The sequence below is a fragment of the Vulpes lagopus genome, chromosome 6 (genome assembly GCF_018345385.1).
Source record: "Vulpes lagopus strain Blue_001 chromosome 6, ASM1834538v1, whole genome shotgun sequence".
Lineage (NCBI taxonomy): Eukaryota > Metazoa > Chordata > Mammalia > Carnivora > Canidae > Vulpes > Vulpes lagopus.
The window spans coordinates 28,819,966-28,837,002 of NC_054829.1; the positions used below are offsets into that span (position 1 = coordinate 28,819,966).

The 17,037-nt window shown below is 43.8% G+C and overlaps 1 protein-coding gene across 8 annotated transcripts in view; it reads right to left on the reverse strand.

Annotated features, from left to right (window-relative positions):
• PCNX1 (pecanex 1) overlaps positions 1 to 9,939 on the reverse strand; it is a 163,651-nt gene extending 153,712 nt beyond the window's left edge. For all 8 annotated transcript variants that reach the window (XM_041759637.1, XM_041759635.1, XM_041759633.1 and 5 more), the window contains exon 1: positions 9,774 to 9,939. In XM_041759637.1, coding sequence (XP_041615571.1) covers positions 9,774 to 9,926 — 153 coding nt within the window. In that variant the 5' untranslated portion in view covers positions 9,927 to 9,939. The remainder of the gene's footprint in view (positions 1 to 9,773) is intronic.
• Between the last annotated feature and the right edge of the window lie 7,098 nt (positions 9,940 to 17,037).

The window sequence follows — 17,037 nt, forward strand, 5'->3', positions numbered from 1 at the left end:
CCTCAACGTTATTGATGAAAATTTAAATTAGTACAGCCTTTTGAGAGGGCAACTTGTTTTGTTTTTTATCATTTTCTTCTTTTCAAAATACTCTCTCTTTCCTTGGCTTCTGTAACCAGCTCTTCTCTTCATTTTCCTCTTGCCTTTTTTGTCTTCTTTGCTGATTCTTAGCAGCTGATTTTTAAGCGTGGAGTTCTCTGACCCATTTTCTTTTTAATGAATTACACTTTCTCCCCAGATCTTATCTATTTGTGGCTTGGAGTTATCCCCGGTAGGTGACAATTGTACAAAGGTCATAACTTCTGAGTAAATTTTACTCCAAATTCTCAACAATCTGACATCATCTCTTCAACTCAATCTTCACATGTATTCTCAAAATTGCCCAGCAACCTTACCATCCCTTGCCAGTCAGTTCACTTCCCCACTCTCCAAAAATTAGGGCAGCATTTCACCTTCTGGAAATCCTCCTCAAATCCTGAATATCCTCCTCACCTCCCCACTCATTCTCGACAGAATACACTCTGTACTCCAAGGAGACTATCGAAATAAAAATTTAAAAAGACCTCCCTCAACTTTCACCACCAATTGTTCATCCCCTCTTTCTCCTCATTCCTCCTTTCTGAGGATGATGCCTTACTACCTGTGCTCTCTGGACCACAAACCTCTCTTGCCTTCTCAGGAACCTTGCATTATTATCCACCATTCTCTCATTCTTGTTTTCTCTCAATATAACGAAAGATTCTCTCATTGTAAACTGAATGATTATCAAACACAAATAGGCATATCCCTTTAATCCATCAAGTCTACTTATAGGAATTTATACAAAAGACTAGTACAAAGATTTAACAGTGAGAATAATCACCCTAGTATTTTCTAAATAGCTGAAAATTACAACCTATAAAACTAATAACAGAAAATGATTAGACACACTGTAACACATCTATACTATGACCTACTACAGAGCTATTAAAACTGTTAACTTTTTTCCCCACATGGAAACACTCACAATTTATAGTCAAGCAAAAATAGGCAGCTTCAAAACAGTACAAATTTCAGGAGCACATTTTTGTAAGAAAGAAACATAATACATATTTATAAGTTCCAAATAACACTCTGGTTACTAAAACGTTAAACAGACTGGGTGAACAGGATTACAAGTGGTTTTTATTTTCTTCTTTTTACTTCTCTATAATTTCAGATTTAGCACACACACACACACACAAAAAAAACCCACCCACAAATACATACACACACACACACACATATATAATTGAACAAAGACTCTATTGCACTGACACAAAAATCTAAATACTGAGCAAAGAGAAGTACAGTATTGAGGAGTACAAAAATTGAAATGAGGATAAAATATGCAATTATCATTAATTTACTTTAAAACGTTATTTGAGGAGAGAAAATGCTTTTGATATTTAATAAACTTTTCGCATTTCTTTTGAGTTGTGATAAAACCTACCCTTGAATCATAAAAAAAATAAAAAATAAAAATAAAAATTGACACCTGGGTGGCTCACCGGTTGAGCATGTCTGCTTCGGCTCAGGGTGTAATACTGGAGCACCAGAATCGAGTCCTGCATCAGGCTCCCTGCATGGAGCCTGCTTCTCCCTCTGCCTATGTCTCTGCCTCTCTCATGAATAAATAATATCTTTAAAAAAAAAAAAAAACCTACCCTGATGTAGGGGGGACAACTTTCACATAAAGCCAAGAAGTGAAATAAGGTCCTCATCTACAGGAGACTAGATAAAGATGAACAAACTTTAATTTGGTCCTATAAAGGAATACTGCCCATCAGTTAAAAGGAACAAGTTATTGATATATACAATATGGATAGATCTCAAAAACATGCTGAAGAAAAAGGCTTACACAAAGAAAATGCCACATGACTCCATTTAAATGAAGTTCTAGAACAGGATAAACTAATATACAATGAGGAAAAAAATCAGAATTAAGGGTGAGAGAGTTGACTGGGAAGGGCAAGCAGGAAGTTCTGGGATGACATTAATGTTCAACAACATGATGGGTTTGCACTACACAGGTACATGCATTTATCAAAATTCAAAACTCATTCAATGGTTCCCTAGGACTTGTGCCTATTAGAATTCTAGGTGATGGTATGCATGCTGAAATGTCTAGGGGTGATCTCTATTGATGTCTGCAACTCACCCCACAAGCATCGATCCCCCCCCCTATTAAAAAGGTCTTAATAGAAGCATAGACAGAGAATGCCATGTAACTTAAAAAACTATAGAAGCATTATGGTGGGCATAATTCCCTCAACTTTTCTCTATGTCCGAAAATCCTCATAACAAAATGTTGGAAAAATTTAACTCTCCTAGTTTTTCAATTACCAAATGATTCAACAACTTGGAAGTAATCTCTCAAATGGCAGAAAACATTCCATCTTTCACTAGAAGACACTAGAAGATTTTTAGTAATCAGTTGACATTTTTGTAAGTTCACAAGCACTTCTACAAGTTGACAAATATGGCTGCTTTCTTGGAAACTTCATTTATATGCCATCTTTGCACACTGTATCCTTAATTTATTAAAGGTGACATTATAAAGAGATAAGAACTATATCTATGTCATAGCCAATTACGGAAACAATTACATACACCTTGATACTAACTATTGAAAATAGTGGTATGAAAAGGCACAGGATATAGGTCAAAACAGCCAAATATTCATCAATTTTTTCCTAAAGGACTCAGAAAATAATAACCATGTTTAATTGCTAATTTATAATACAATAACTTTCCTAACTAAAAACTTCTTAGGAAACATAAACTATGAAAATTGTTTTAGTCTTCTAATCATAACAAAATCTTGTTTATATTGATCTTCAAAATATTTTTAAATCTTTGCAAAAGAAAATGACATGAGGGCCTCAGAGAAATCCTTACTAATAAAGGGTATATCCCTTCTAACATCTATTCTATAGATGATAAAGATCAGCTACAGAAAATACAATAAAATAACCTACAAGAAAAAATTGAATACTTCATAAATTTGATATGGGTAAGTTATTTTCTGAATATAATCTTTCCATAGATTTATATAGTACATATTACTATATATGTATCGATGTTTATGAAGTTGCACATAAAAAAAAATATATATATATATATATATATATATACACTACACTTTAGTGATTTAAGGACTTTTCAAGAGTCATTCTACATTTGATTTTTTAATAATTCTATATTTAATTTTTGTCTTGCACAGACACTGAACCTACCCCCAAGTAAGATGTAACTCCACAATATAATACAGTCTACCATAGTAATTCCCTATCCCCAAATATTCTCTATCATTTACATTGAGAAGTCTAAGGAAGGTTCACATATATTGTAAAAAAATTCCTTCAACAAATATTTATCAAAGCTTTTATCAGCCAAGCATGAGAACAGACACTGGACATACAATGCCAAATAAATCACATGATCCCAGCCCTCAGAGAACCTACAAAATATTGGTAGTGGAGGGGTATTACAGACAGCAAATAAGTAAACAAACAAATATCTAAGTATGTGTTTATGATCAGAACTATGAAAGAAAGTTACAAGATGGAATTGGGGAAAAGAGAGAGAACCCACTTATGGTTATCAGGACAGACCTCTCTGAGGAGAGGATATTTAAGCCCAGCTCTAATGACCAAGCACTAGCCAGCTTTGCAAACAGCAGAGGGAAGAACATCCCTTCAGAAGTCATAGCAGGTAAAAAGGCCCAGAAGGAAGAGAAGTTCAGTTGGTAGAAGTAACCAAAAGTCCAGTGATGTAACTATGGCACAAATTGAAGACAAAGGTAGAATTAGTTTCAGCGAGGCCTTAGTAAGAACGTTGGATTTCATTCTAAGTATAAAAGAAGATCATTGAAGGGTATTAAAAGGGGGTAAGGACCGGCAGCTCCGGTGGCGCGGCGGTTTAGCGCCGCCTGCAGCCGGGGGTGTGACCCTGGAGACCCAGGATCAAGTCCCACATCAGGCTCCCTGCATAGAGCCTGCTTCTCCCTCTGCCTGTGTCTCTGCCTCTCTCTCTCTCTCTCTCTGTGTCTCTATGAATAAATAAAATATTTTTTAAAAAGGGGGAGAAGGACACAAACAGATGGACACCTTCTACTTTGTGGAGAAAGAGTTGTAAAGGGCAAGAATAGAAGCTAAAGTAGTAATACAGACAAAAGAAAAAAAAGTGTGAACTAGGAAGTGAAAAGGTCTGAGATATTCTGACAGTAGAATTGGTAAGATTTGCTCATAAGGCAAGGGGGGGGGGAGACAGTACAAGCAACTATATACAGGATGGTGCCATTAAGGTGACAAAGAGTAAAACAAGTTTGGTCATGGTGGTATGGGGAAGGTTTAGCAGGGAATCAGGAACAATGTAGATATGGTATCTCTTTTTTTTTTTTTTAATTTTTTTATTGGAGTTCAATTTGCCAACATATAGCATAATACCCAGTGCTCATCCCGCCAAGTGCTCCCCTCAGTGCCCATCACCCAGTCACCCCAACCCCCCACCCACCTCCCTTTCAACCACCCCTTGTTCATTTCCCAGAGTTAGGTGCCTCTCAGACATGGTATCTCTGAGATCCTTGTGGGACAGCCAAGAGGATATGATGATTAGGCAGCTAGACTTAGGTTAGGGGATGGGATTTAGGGGCATATCAATCAAGTTCCTTAAACTGACCTGGATGTCTATAAAATACAAACAATAGAGCCACCATCCAGATATTCTGCATCAGAATGACCATGTGCACATGCACATTTTTAACAATTGAAGTGATTCTGATTTCAAGTGGAGTCTGAGAACCACTTATGTAAATAGATTTTAATGTTATATAGTTCATCACCTAGGGGAAAGAACTCTGAAAAAAGCAATAAGAAAATGGTTTGACTAATAAATTGACAGTTATCTAATCTACTCCAGTCATACTGCATTATAGAGGAAACACTGTTCTAATTAGCCATTCTTTCTAATGACATTTACTGAAGACCATTCTGAAGGTGAATAATTTTTAACTTCATAAATATTTGCTTACAAAATATACACGAAATACTCACAAATGAGTAAATCAAGGTTCAGAAAGGTAGTCCTGCCCAAAGAACTTGTAATCAAGAAGAGCCAACATTCACAAATCAAAAATGACACCAATTCCAATCTGCTTTCCACAACACAAATATACCACAAACCTCATGACTACAAAGCTTACCATCTGTCACATGTCATGTGCAAAAATGATTACAGTTGACCCTTGAACAACACGGGCTTGAAGTACGCAGGTCCACTAATAGGCAGATTTTTCTTGATAATACAGCACAGAACGATAAATGTATTTATTCTCTCTTATGATTTTATTTTTTTTAAGATTTATTTATTTATTTATTTATTTATTTATTTATTTATTTATTTATGATAGACACACACAGAGAGAGAGAGAGAGAGGCAGAGACACAGGAGGAGGGAGAAGCAGACTCCATGCTGGGAGCCCGACATGGGACTCGATCCTGGGACTCCAGGATCGCGCCCTGGGCCAAAGGCAGGCTGCCAAACCATGAGCCACCCAGGGATCCCTATTCTCTCTTATGATTTTAACACTCTTTTCTCTAGCTCACTTGATGATAACACAGTATACAATACATATTTAAAATGTGTATTACTTGACTGTTTATGTACAGTCAATAGTAGCCTTGTTAGTAGCCAAGTTTTGGGGGGAGTCAAAAGTTGCAGGTGGAATTTTCAATTGAGTGAGGGTTGGTGCCCCTAACTGCCATGTTGTTCAAGGGTCAACTGTACAGCAAGAAAAAAATGGGGTGAGTGCCCTACGAGAAACAGAAGGGACAGTGAAAGGAAGAAGGAAAAAATTACTTTTCACTACTCAAATGTTTTATAATTGCAGAAACTATAAATTCTACCTTTCAAAGTATTCACAAAAGCTACTAACAGCAAAAGCATTTTATTCCTACAGAAAAAGCGCTGAGACTCTACCTAACATACTACCTCTTCACAGACTGTGTGTCTTTAATTTAAGAACAAACACTACCTATACAGTGGCTACCGGCAATTTCTCTGCCGAAGGTCACAAAACAAGTCATATGTGCGGCTGACCTCAGGTGTCCTCAGTAAAATGAGAACACAGCATTTGGGATAAAGAACCTATATACTTCATAGTCACTATCCTTGACAGTTATTATGGGAAGAACATACAAGTAATAATCTATAGGGGCACCTGGGTGGCTCAGCGGTTGAGCATCTACCTTCAACTCATGTCGTGATCCCAGGATCCAGGATCAAGTCCCACATCGGGCTCCTTGTAGGGAGCCTGTTTCTCCCTCTGCCTGTGTCTCTGCCTCTCACAATCTGTATCTCTCATGAATAAATAAATAAAATCTTCTAAAAAATCATAATAATAATCTATAACTGTCAGAGATTTTATTTTTACATGGAATGTTGGGTTTTGCCTCAAGTGTATGCTTCCAACTCTCTGCCTCAATAGTGTACTAGAAGTAGTAATGTTTCTGAAAATGTTGACAAATCGGGGGCGCCTGGGTGGCTTAGTTGGTTAAGCATCTGCCTTCAGCTCAGGTCATGATCCTGGCGTCCTGGGATCAAGTCCCATGTCCAGCTCCCTGCTCAACAAGAAGTCTGCTTCTCCCTCTGCCACTCCTCGCCCCTGCTCGTGCTTTCTTAGACGAATAAAATCTTTAAAAAATAAAATAAATGAAAATGTTGACAGATCATCTTTGCTGACTGCCCCTAGACTAGAATTGGTCCTAACTATAAATTCAGGGTCACTCTGTACTTACCTTTTCATAACAGTTCTAATGCTTATAAATTGTTCCTTACCCCCAAGCTACAGTGGCAAAGTTTTGCCTTTGAAGGCAAAACCTGTGTCTTACACATTTCCAATCAGTCAGTATCTGAGTAGTTACTATGTACCTGGAACTGATCTAGGTCTTTGCGACAACAGAGCAGAGAACCCAATAAAGTCTCCGCCCTCCTCAGAGCTAATACTCTAATGAGACAGAGATATTAATATATATATATACACACACACACACACACACACAATTATAGTGATAAGGGATTTTAAAAAAAAAGGAGTGAAGAAGAGCTAGAAAATATTGTAGGAGCTGGAGGGTTGCTATGTTACATAGGGTTATCAGGGAGAGCCTCAAATAAAACTAAAATCTGAGTAAATGGAGCAAGTCACATAGATACCTGGGGGGGGGGGGGGGGGTTGCTGGGGGGAGGGGGCAGCAAGTGCCAAAGCCCTGAGGCAGAAACACTAGCTACTATGTGGGAAAGATTCTAAGAAGGCAAGGAAGGGGGCATAATAGACATACATGGGAGGGGAGGCTCTGAAAGCAGAAGAGTGCCGTGATCTGACTTGTTTTAATTTTTTTTTTAAGATTTATTTATTTATTTATGATAGAGAGAGACAGAGAGGCAGAGACACAGGCAGAGGGAGAAGCAGGCTCTACACTGGGAGCCCGACGCAGGATTCGATCCCGGGACTCCAGGATCGCACCCTAGGCCAAAGGCAGGCGCCAAACCGCTGAGCCACCCAGGGATCCCCGATCTGACTTGTTTTAAAGAATCACTCAGACTTTGCTAAGAGAAATAGAGAATAAAGAATAAAAGAAGTGAATCTCATTAAAATCCTGCAATAATCCAGGGAAGCCATAATGGTGGGTTGAAACAAATGAGTGATAATGATTAGCTAGATTTTAGTTAGGTTTTGAAAAGAGAAACCACAAGATTTGATGAACTGGATGTGAAAAGAGAGGAAGATGAATCAAGGAGATATTTTAAAGGATTAGGAAGAGCAGACTTGGCATTAACTGAGACAAGAAAAGTCAGAGAAGCAATTTTCCTATAATCTAGCAAATTGTCCAGTACATAGTAGACCCTCAAATATTTGTGAATTAAATTTAACTGAATGAACTCCCAAAATGAAACAGTAAACTCGATGTATTGCTTTCTATTTGCTCTAATTTCCCTTAGTAATGTATGCTAATTACACAAGGACTTAGCCAGTAACACAGTTCACGTGCTTGCAAGGAAACCTTACACCACCACACAACAAGTAATCCTGACATATCAAGTACTAGTTTCACTTTTAAATTTACAATCCTCCTGGATATAAGAGAAATCTGCTATGAAAGCTCTGGGACAGCCTGAAGATTCTTACACCCGAAGTAATTAACCTGTTCCTTAAATGATGTCATGTTCCTGGAAGGTAGAGCAGTACAAACAGAACCACCTAAGCCAGAACTAATTGAAAACTTTAACACTTCATGATAAATTTTCAGAATGGGACAAGACTGAACAAGTCCCCTTAAAAAAAAAAAAAAAAAAAAAGTCATCAGTCATCAGCATTTTTTAATGTCTTTTTTTTTTTTTACCTCCAGCAAGAAGTCCCTTCCAAACAAGTTTAATGAAAAACTAAAATCTGCTTGAGAATGTGAAATTTCGCACATCTTCCCCCAAGCTGGCACTTTTCCTGCCAATCGGTGAAAACGAGCTGCACACGGGAAAGCACTGGGCATCCTCACGTTGGCACTTCTTAGGCGTACTCCCAGACTTTCTAATCCAGCCCCCTTACTATATAGCTCCATGAAGAACCACCAAGTTAACAGAAACAAATTAGAAGGAATTCTCCTAAAATAAAAAAAGTGATCATCCTTTCCTCCCTTGCGGTTACTTAAAAAATGTAATTGAAGCTTAAAAAAATAAAAAAATAATAATTAACCGGCGTCTAAGTATCCTCTTTCTTCCACATCCCCGAATGCCCCACCCTAACCTAATGTGTCAAAAAAAAAAAAAAAAATGTGAGTACAACTTCCACTGAAAATACAGCGTAAAAACGTAGATCATTCGGAGAAGCGGATCGCGCTGGATTCAGCAACAGGCAGGACTTCCTTTTTTCCTATCAGTACACGGCCTTGAACCAATCCAAACAAATCTGAAATGCCAGCCAGATTCCCCGTATCACCACCCCCCCGGCCCCCCAGCTGGCCTGCAAACACAGCAGCCACTGCCCGCACAGCCCAACAGAAAAGAACCAGTGGGAAGAAGAAAAAAAAAAAAAAAAAAACAAGAAAACAAACCCCAGTGCGTTTGCGAGGCAGGAGGGTTAGGAGGCAGGATTCGCACCCGCACCCCCACCCCTGCCCCCGCCCGTCCTCCCGGGGCCGAGCCGAGCACGCACGCCCCCCGGGCTCCGGGGCCCGCACGCGGCGGAGGGCAGGCGAGGCGCGGGGGGGCGCGGGGGGCGCGGGGGGCGGGGAGGGCAGGGCTGCCCGGGCGCCGCCGGGGACGGGGCGCGGGATGAGCGCGGCGGGCCTCGGGAGCGAGTGCGCGGCGCCTGCCGCAACCTGGAGGGCAGGGAGCCGCCGCTGGGCTCTGCTCCCCGCTCCCCGCTCCCCGCTCCCCGCTCCCCGGCCGGACGGGCTGGAGGCGCCGCGGGTTCAAGCCCCCCCCCGCCGCCGCCCCGTAAAAGGGTGGGGCCCGCGGGGGCGCCAGGTAGGTGGGGGCTGCTGCGGGCCGTCACCCGCCCGAGGGGAGCGTGGGGAGGGAGCGCGGGGAGCGGGTGGGGGGTGGGCGGTGGGCCCCGCGGGGGGGAGGGGGAGGGGGGGAGGGGGAGCGAGGGCGCGTGCGCGACCCCGGCCCGGACCCCGCAGGCTCGAGCGGCCGCCGGACCCCGGAGCCCCGCGCGGGCGCTTCCCGGCCCGCGCCCTCCCCGCCCCCACACTCACCATGTACAGGGTGAAGGGCAGGCCGAGCAGAAAGAGCCACAGGTAGAGGTGCAGCGCGTTGACGAAGGTGGCCTGGTGCGGGTCGTAGTACCAGCCCCCGCTGAGCGCGGCCCACACCCCCTGCCGGAGGATCTGCAGCGTCTGCGACCCCATCCCCACCCGCCGCCGCCGCCGCCGCGCCCGCCGCCGTCCCCGGCCCCGGCCCCGGCCCCGTCCCCGCCCCGGCCCCAGCTCGGCCTCGCGGAGCGGGAGCCCGCAGCTGCCCCGTCTATCCCCCTCCGGAGCTCCGGCGGTCGCTAGGGCTGCTGCAGGAGGAGGAGGAGGAGGAGGAGGAGACCGGGGAGGCGGCGAGCGGCAGGGCGGAGGACAGCGGAGGAGAGGAGGAGACCAGCCTCCACAGCGCCGCCGCCATCTTGTCTCCTAACACCCGGCGCCGGAGCCGGGGCCCCGCGGCCCGCCGCCGCCGCCGCCGCCGCCGCGACCCCCGCCGGACACCAGCCCGGGGCCCGGTGGACAGGGAAGCCGGGCGCCCGCGACCGAGCCGGAGCAGGCCGCGCCCCCTCCAGCCCCTCCTCTCCAGCCCCTCCCCTCCCCTCCCCTCCCCCTCCCCCCGCGGGTGCGCGCAGCGCCTCGGACCCCGCGAGCGCCTCCTGCCGCCGCCCTGGAGAAGCGCGCGCGGACCGCACGGGGCGGCGGGAGGGGGGCGGGGGCGGGGACGCTCCTTTCTGAGTCGAGTAAACCAGCCTGCCGCGTGCCCTGACCGGCCCCCAACCCCGGGACAGCCCGAACCCTGTCCTGAGAACCTTGATCAGCATCCTCCCTGGCTGACCCCTGACCTTTTGTGAACTTTGATCAGCATCCTCCCTGGCTGACCCCTGACCTTTTGTGAACTTTGATCAGCATCCTCCCTGGATGACCCCTGACCTTTTGTGAACTTTGATCAGCATCCTCCCTGGATGACCCCTGACCTTTTGTGAACCTTGAGCAGCATCCTCCCAGGCCGACCTTGATCAGCAGCCTCCCTGGCTGACCCCTGACCTTTTGTGGGGTTTCACAAAACACCTGGGGACGGCGAGCCTAATATCTGCGATGCTTCTGGAAAGCCCGGGAGAATCCGACACAGCCGGTGACTAACGAAAAGTGACAAGTGCGCCCAATCTGACCGAGAACCGTATTGGCTTGGCCCTTGGAGGGAGGGTGAGAAACCTAGCATCGCCAGGATCGCCAGGATCGGAGGGATGTACTGCTCCCAAAGGTAAATGAATGCCAACTTGGAGACATGTAACAGGATGGGGTAGACAGGTGTAGCATTTTACACGGTGATTTTATATTGTAAGGCGCTGTCATGTAGCTGTCTTTATGAATGGACCAATCAGCCTCAAAAGATTAACTGTGACTCCACCCCAAGTCACAATTAGTGTCTCACGGTTCTCTTTTTAATACTGATGTAAAGACTGGGAATTGGTGCTGGCTCTTTGTCATGTTTAGAAGGCATGTCTGATCTCATCGAATGAAATTCTTTTTTTTTCTCCTTTTGAAGTTTGAGTTTATTATGTCAATAAAAGTATGCTATCTTCTTGGATGAAAGCTGCTATTAATTAATGGAAAGAAGAAAAAAAAAAGCTATAAAGCCAAAAGAAATTGGTGCTATTTTAAAAGGGGTATTGGAAAACCATGCAGTGCCTCCCAGTGCCATCCCACTTTACAGCGCAAACGTTTTCAGACCCTCTTCATTTGACCCGCGCACCACTCAGGTAAGGGCGGCATAGACGATTTTATCTTATGGCTGAGGAAACCGAAGTGCAGAGGAAGTAAGTGATTGCACACGTTCTCGTAAGTAATAGTGGCTGAGAAGACCTCTGAAACCAATAGTCATTCTAACTGCATTGACTGGAGTTAGTTAATTTCTTAGCATCCTCCCCACCTTATCCATTCAGACAAGAATCTGAACTGATCAGCGCGTTGCTCGGCAGCTTTTGGTTACCAGTGCCAGTTTAAACGTTATGACCAGTTGTTCTCTAGGTGTAGTACCGCGAGCAATTGCGTCAACATCACCTGAGAACTTTGTTAGAAATGCAAATTCTCAGGCGCCACTCCAGCGCAACTCCAGATGTGGGACCTAGCAATCTGTTTTAACAAGCCCTTCAGAAGATTCCAATGTACCTTTTTTTTTTTTAAGATTATTTATTCACAAGAGACACTGAGAGAGGCAGACATAGAGGGAGAAGCAGGCTCCCTATGGGGAACCTGATGCAGGACTCCATCCTAGGCCCCAGGATCATGACCTGAGCTGAAGCCAAATGCTCAACCACTGATCTACCCAGGTGCCCCTCCAATGTACCTTAAAGGTTGAAAATACCATTGTAGAAAACTATCCCCAGCCTTGATTAGTTTATTTCTTTATAACCACAAAGCCAACAGATTCCAAGTACCTTCAAATTGTGAGACACGAATTAACACTGGCCAAAATATACTTAAATATGTGAGTATGTCTGGGGTCCCTGGATGGCTCAGTGGGTAAAGCCTCTGCCTTCAGCTAGGGTCATGATCCCAGGGTCCCGGGTCCTGGATGAGTTCCACATGGGGCTCCCTGCTCAGCAGGGAGTCTGCTTCTTCCTCTGCTCCAATGTGCCTGTGCATGTGCTCTCTCTCTCATAAAAGAAAATAAAAATCTTAAAAAATATATATATATGAGTATGTCTGAAAGCACAATCAAGTTTAAATAATGTAACTTTATAATTAAAATAGTGGCCTTGGGCAGCTGGATGGCTCAGTGGTTTAGCCCCGTCTTCAGCCCAGGGTGTGATCCTGGAGTCCTGGGGTCGAGTCCCATGTCAGGCTCCCTGCATGGAGCCTGCTTCTCCCTCTGCCTATGTCTCTGCCTCTGTGTGTATGTGTGTATCTCTCATGAATAAATAAATAAAATCTTTAAAAAAAACTTAAAAAAAGTAAAATAGTGGCCTTGAGGCTTGGTCTTAAACACAAGGTATTGTCAAGGGTTCATTTGTTCCACCTAGAAGAGACAGGAAAGCTCTCTGAGCAGGTTTTGGAAGTGATCCCAAGCTCTTCCACCCAAACAAAGATGTAAACAAGGATAAAATTCCAATACCACATCAGTTTCCACACCAGCAAATATCTGCTTTAGTTTAATGTAAAAGGATTAACTGTAATAAGGGTGAGGTAGACTGGAAGAAGTGGAGACCAGATCTAGATACCTCATGGAATCGGAGGCAGACCCAGCTGGCGTGATGAGCAAGCAGCCAGAAGACAGTATCTGGAGGGTGTGGAATGGGTAGTAGCCAGGAAGGCAGCCAGCACGAGGCTGGTTCAAAACAGAGAATGCAAATGTTGTAAGCCAGTGGGCAGCTGGAACACAACCTTGGGAAGTCCAAGAGCAGACAAAAATGAGGAAATCATGGCAAGCATTAAGAAAATATGTTGCTTGTAGCAAAGCCTCAGCTTCAGTGCTGTCTTCCAGGTCTGGATTCCTCTCCCTATGGAACTGATAAAAGAATTCAGGTCCTTGAGATAATGTGCTGGGTAAGTTTGCAGGGCAAGGTCTTGGGCTCAGGGCTAAATCACAAGTATCCAAAGGGCAGATCTGATAGACAGAGGAGACTTAGAAACAAAGCAGGAATTTAATGCCTAGAACTGAGACCCAATTTCACATTGATCACAGTTGCCTTGTTTTGAGGTTCCATAGAGCTAATACAGAACTCTAATTCCCTTCTAATATGGCTGGGACTGATCCAGGAGCCTAGAGATGTGAGTCCAGTGATACCAACCACTGAGTAAAAGGGGGTGAACAGAATAAGCAGGCCCCAAAGGTAGAAAAAGCAGCTATGGACTATGTTTTTTCGGCTCTGGATTGGTAAGTGCATTTTAGAAAAATGCTAATTGAAAGAATTCAACAAAATGGATGACCTTTTTGAAAGACTGACTCAGTCTTTGGAGTGGGGACCAAAGGGGAGAACCCTACAATGCTTTTTATCTGTAGCTTTCGAAATGTTTATGAATGCTGCCACAATAAGATTCCTATTTAATAGACAGAAAGCCAAGGCACCGAGAGGTTAAATGGTTTGCCCAAAGGTAATATACCTTAAAATAGAAGAACAGGACAAAAACTAAGGAATCTAATTTGCTAAGTGTTAGTCCTCTGAGCCCTGCATAAAAGCTATTAATAATGTTACACTTAGCATGTCAAAGTTAGCAGCAATGACATACTACCAAACCACCGCCTGACATTTGCTCATCTTTCATCTAATTCTATTAAGATTATACTTCCTGACTACTTCATGGGCCCCTTGAGGACTGGGAATGCTCTAACAGCAGGTATTCCTCTCCTGCCTTAAAGGAACAAAGCTGAGTGTGCAAAGCCGCCTTTTTGTTAAAAAAAAAAAAAAAAAAAAAAAAGATTTTATTTATTTGATAGAGAAGAGAGAGAATGAGCACGGCGAGGGGCAGAGGGAAAGGGAGAAGCAGACTCCCTACTGAGCAGGCAGCCAACCACAGGGCTTGATCCTGGGACTCCAGGATGGTCACCTGAGCCAAAGGTAGACGCTTATCTGACTGAGCTACCCAGGCACCCTTGTGCAAAGCTTTCTAATAACCCCCACCCAAGCCCACCTTGAAGAAGAGGTGAACAAACTGGCAGTTCTGGTCAGTTTATACAGCAATAATTATGTACTTTGGACATTACAGCCCACGTCCTGCCAACAACCTAAATGTAGCAGTTATCCTTGTTTTCTCCCTCAACCCAAACCAGCCCTTTTTATTTATTTCTCTTAGTGAAACCACTATTTTCCAACTAGCTCAGACTTGAAACCTAATATACCCTCCCCCACGGTCTAGTTTCCTGCAGTCTCTCCTGCATAATCCTTCCTTCGCAAAGCCGATCAACCATCCTGGTGAATACCCTCATCAACTCATACCAAATAGCCTCTATTGCCTCCAGTCTCTCTTCAAAAATCATTCTACATTCCACCAACAAATTAATCCCCCTAATCCACTTTTTCTGTGCCCCTCCTCAGAAGCTTCCAATTCTTTTCATGTGCCTACAGTACCCAGGGCATACTCCTTAGCCAGACATTCAAGGTCCCCAACAAGGGAATTATACTGTCTTCTCTAACATAGCTCCCACTACTCCCAAGCATAAGCCATTTTACTGGCAAATATCAGCATACCTATTTAATTTTATTTACCAGGCCATCCATTTATTTCTGCCTCTGTGCTCCTACTGACACATTTGCCTTACCTAGAAAAACTTACTCCTCCATCTGCCTACTAAAATCCACTATGACTACTTCAAATCCGTTCATCTATTTTTTGAATAGCCTAAAGAACTCATATGTTCCATTCATTTAGCACTAAAATGGGTACTATTTTGTATCCCTCCAACCAAACTGTACATTCCTTGAGGGCAAGGCACTTCTCAGCCTGTCCCATAATGCCTAGCAGAAAGCCGTTAAAGTCAATTGACATTCCGTCCATATAAGTTGAAAAAATAAACCACTACAGAAAGCAATGACTTTTTTAAAAAATTTATTTATTCATGAGAGACAGAGAGAGAGAGAAGCAGAGACACAGGCAGAGGGAGAAGCAGGCTCCATGCAGGGAGCCCGACGCAGGACTCAATCCGGGGACTCCAGGATCATGCCCTGGGCTGAAGGTGGCGCTAAACTGCTGAGCCACCCAGGGATTCCCCCCCCCCCCCCCCCCGCCTTTTTTTTAATACAATGACTTTTTCATTAAAGATCTTGTCTATTTTAGGTTTCATTTGGTAATTCTTCAACATTCAAAAACATTATTGCCATCTCAGAAGGAGTCTGGAATAAAGATGAGGATAATTTGGATGAGAAGGGAAGGGCCCTTGAATCCTTCCTTGGTTCTCTTTATAGTTATTTGCTATATACCACTTTTTATCACATCAGGAAAGTAAATGTCAAAGCAGGGGAGGGGAACTTCCCAAATCCTCCATTATATAATTATAAAATATAATGAATGTGTAGCTAAATAAGTAAAGTAGCTCATCCTTCTGGGAAATCTCAACTCAATCTACTAGGTTTTTTAAAACTTTTCTTTTTAAGTTTTTATTTACTCATTTATTTAAGTAATCTCCATTGCCACCATAGGGCTTGACCTCACCACTCTGAGATCAAGAGTCATATGATCTGACTGAGCAAGCCAGGTACCCCTCTATTGGGATTTTTAAATGCCAATTCCATATGAGGAGTACTTTAGAAAATGTTTTAATTGACAGTAACTAGTTCCTTAATTCTTGCTATGGTTTTGTGTCATTTTTTTAAATTTTTATTTATTTTATGATAGTCAGAGAGAGAGAGAGAGAGAGAGAGGCAGAGACACAGGCAGAGGGAGAAGCAGGCTCCATGCACCGGGAGCCCGACATGGGATTCGATCCCAGGTCTCCAGGATCGCGCCCTGGGCCAAAGGCAGGCGCTAAACCACTGCGCCACCCAGGGATCCCCGGTTTTGTGTCATCTTGAGGGTATCTTCTGTTATATCTCAAAATCCCAATTCACTTTTCTTTTTTTTAAGATTTTATTTATTTATTCATGAGAGACACAGAGAGACACAGAGGCAGAGACACAACACAGGCGGAGGGAGAAGCAGGCTACATGCAGGGAGCCTGACGTGGGACTCGATCCCGGGTCTCCAGGATCATGCCCTGGGCTGAAGGCTGAGCCACCCGGGCTCCCCCCCAATTCACTTTTCTTAAGCTCACATGCAACACTCTTGAGGCAGGGCAGTGAAAGGAAAGGGGAAGTGTGTAAGATATTGTAAAACTCCTCAAATGCTGGGAATCCCTAAATTAGAAACACATGTATTATTTCCCATCTTTTTTCACCTTAAAGGATTCTTCTATGCCAGCGGATGTCTGATGCATTTAGTTGTACTGTATTAAACACCTTGCTTACCTTTCTGTCTCAGTCACGGTAGCATAATTCTGGCAAGGCCTATTAGGCCAAGTGATCTAGCTGGGTGATTCTCTGAAGAGCTCACCTGATTAGTAGCTACCAGTGTCATCCAGAGCACCTGCCTGTAGTAATGCAGAAATGAGAGCTTCACTTCTGGAAGCTAGATGTCTGGCCCTTCTGGTATGGAGCACTAAGAACATTTCTCGGTGGAAAGTGGTGTTGTGGTAGAATATCATGAATCAACCTGTGTTTCAATCCAGAGTTTTCTACTTTCTAAATGTGTCCTAGCCCCAGCTCAAGAAATCCAAGCAGGGATGCCTGGGTGGCTC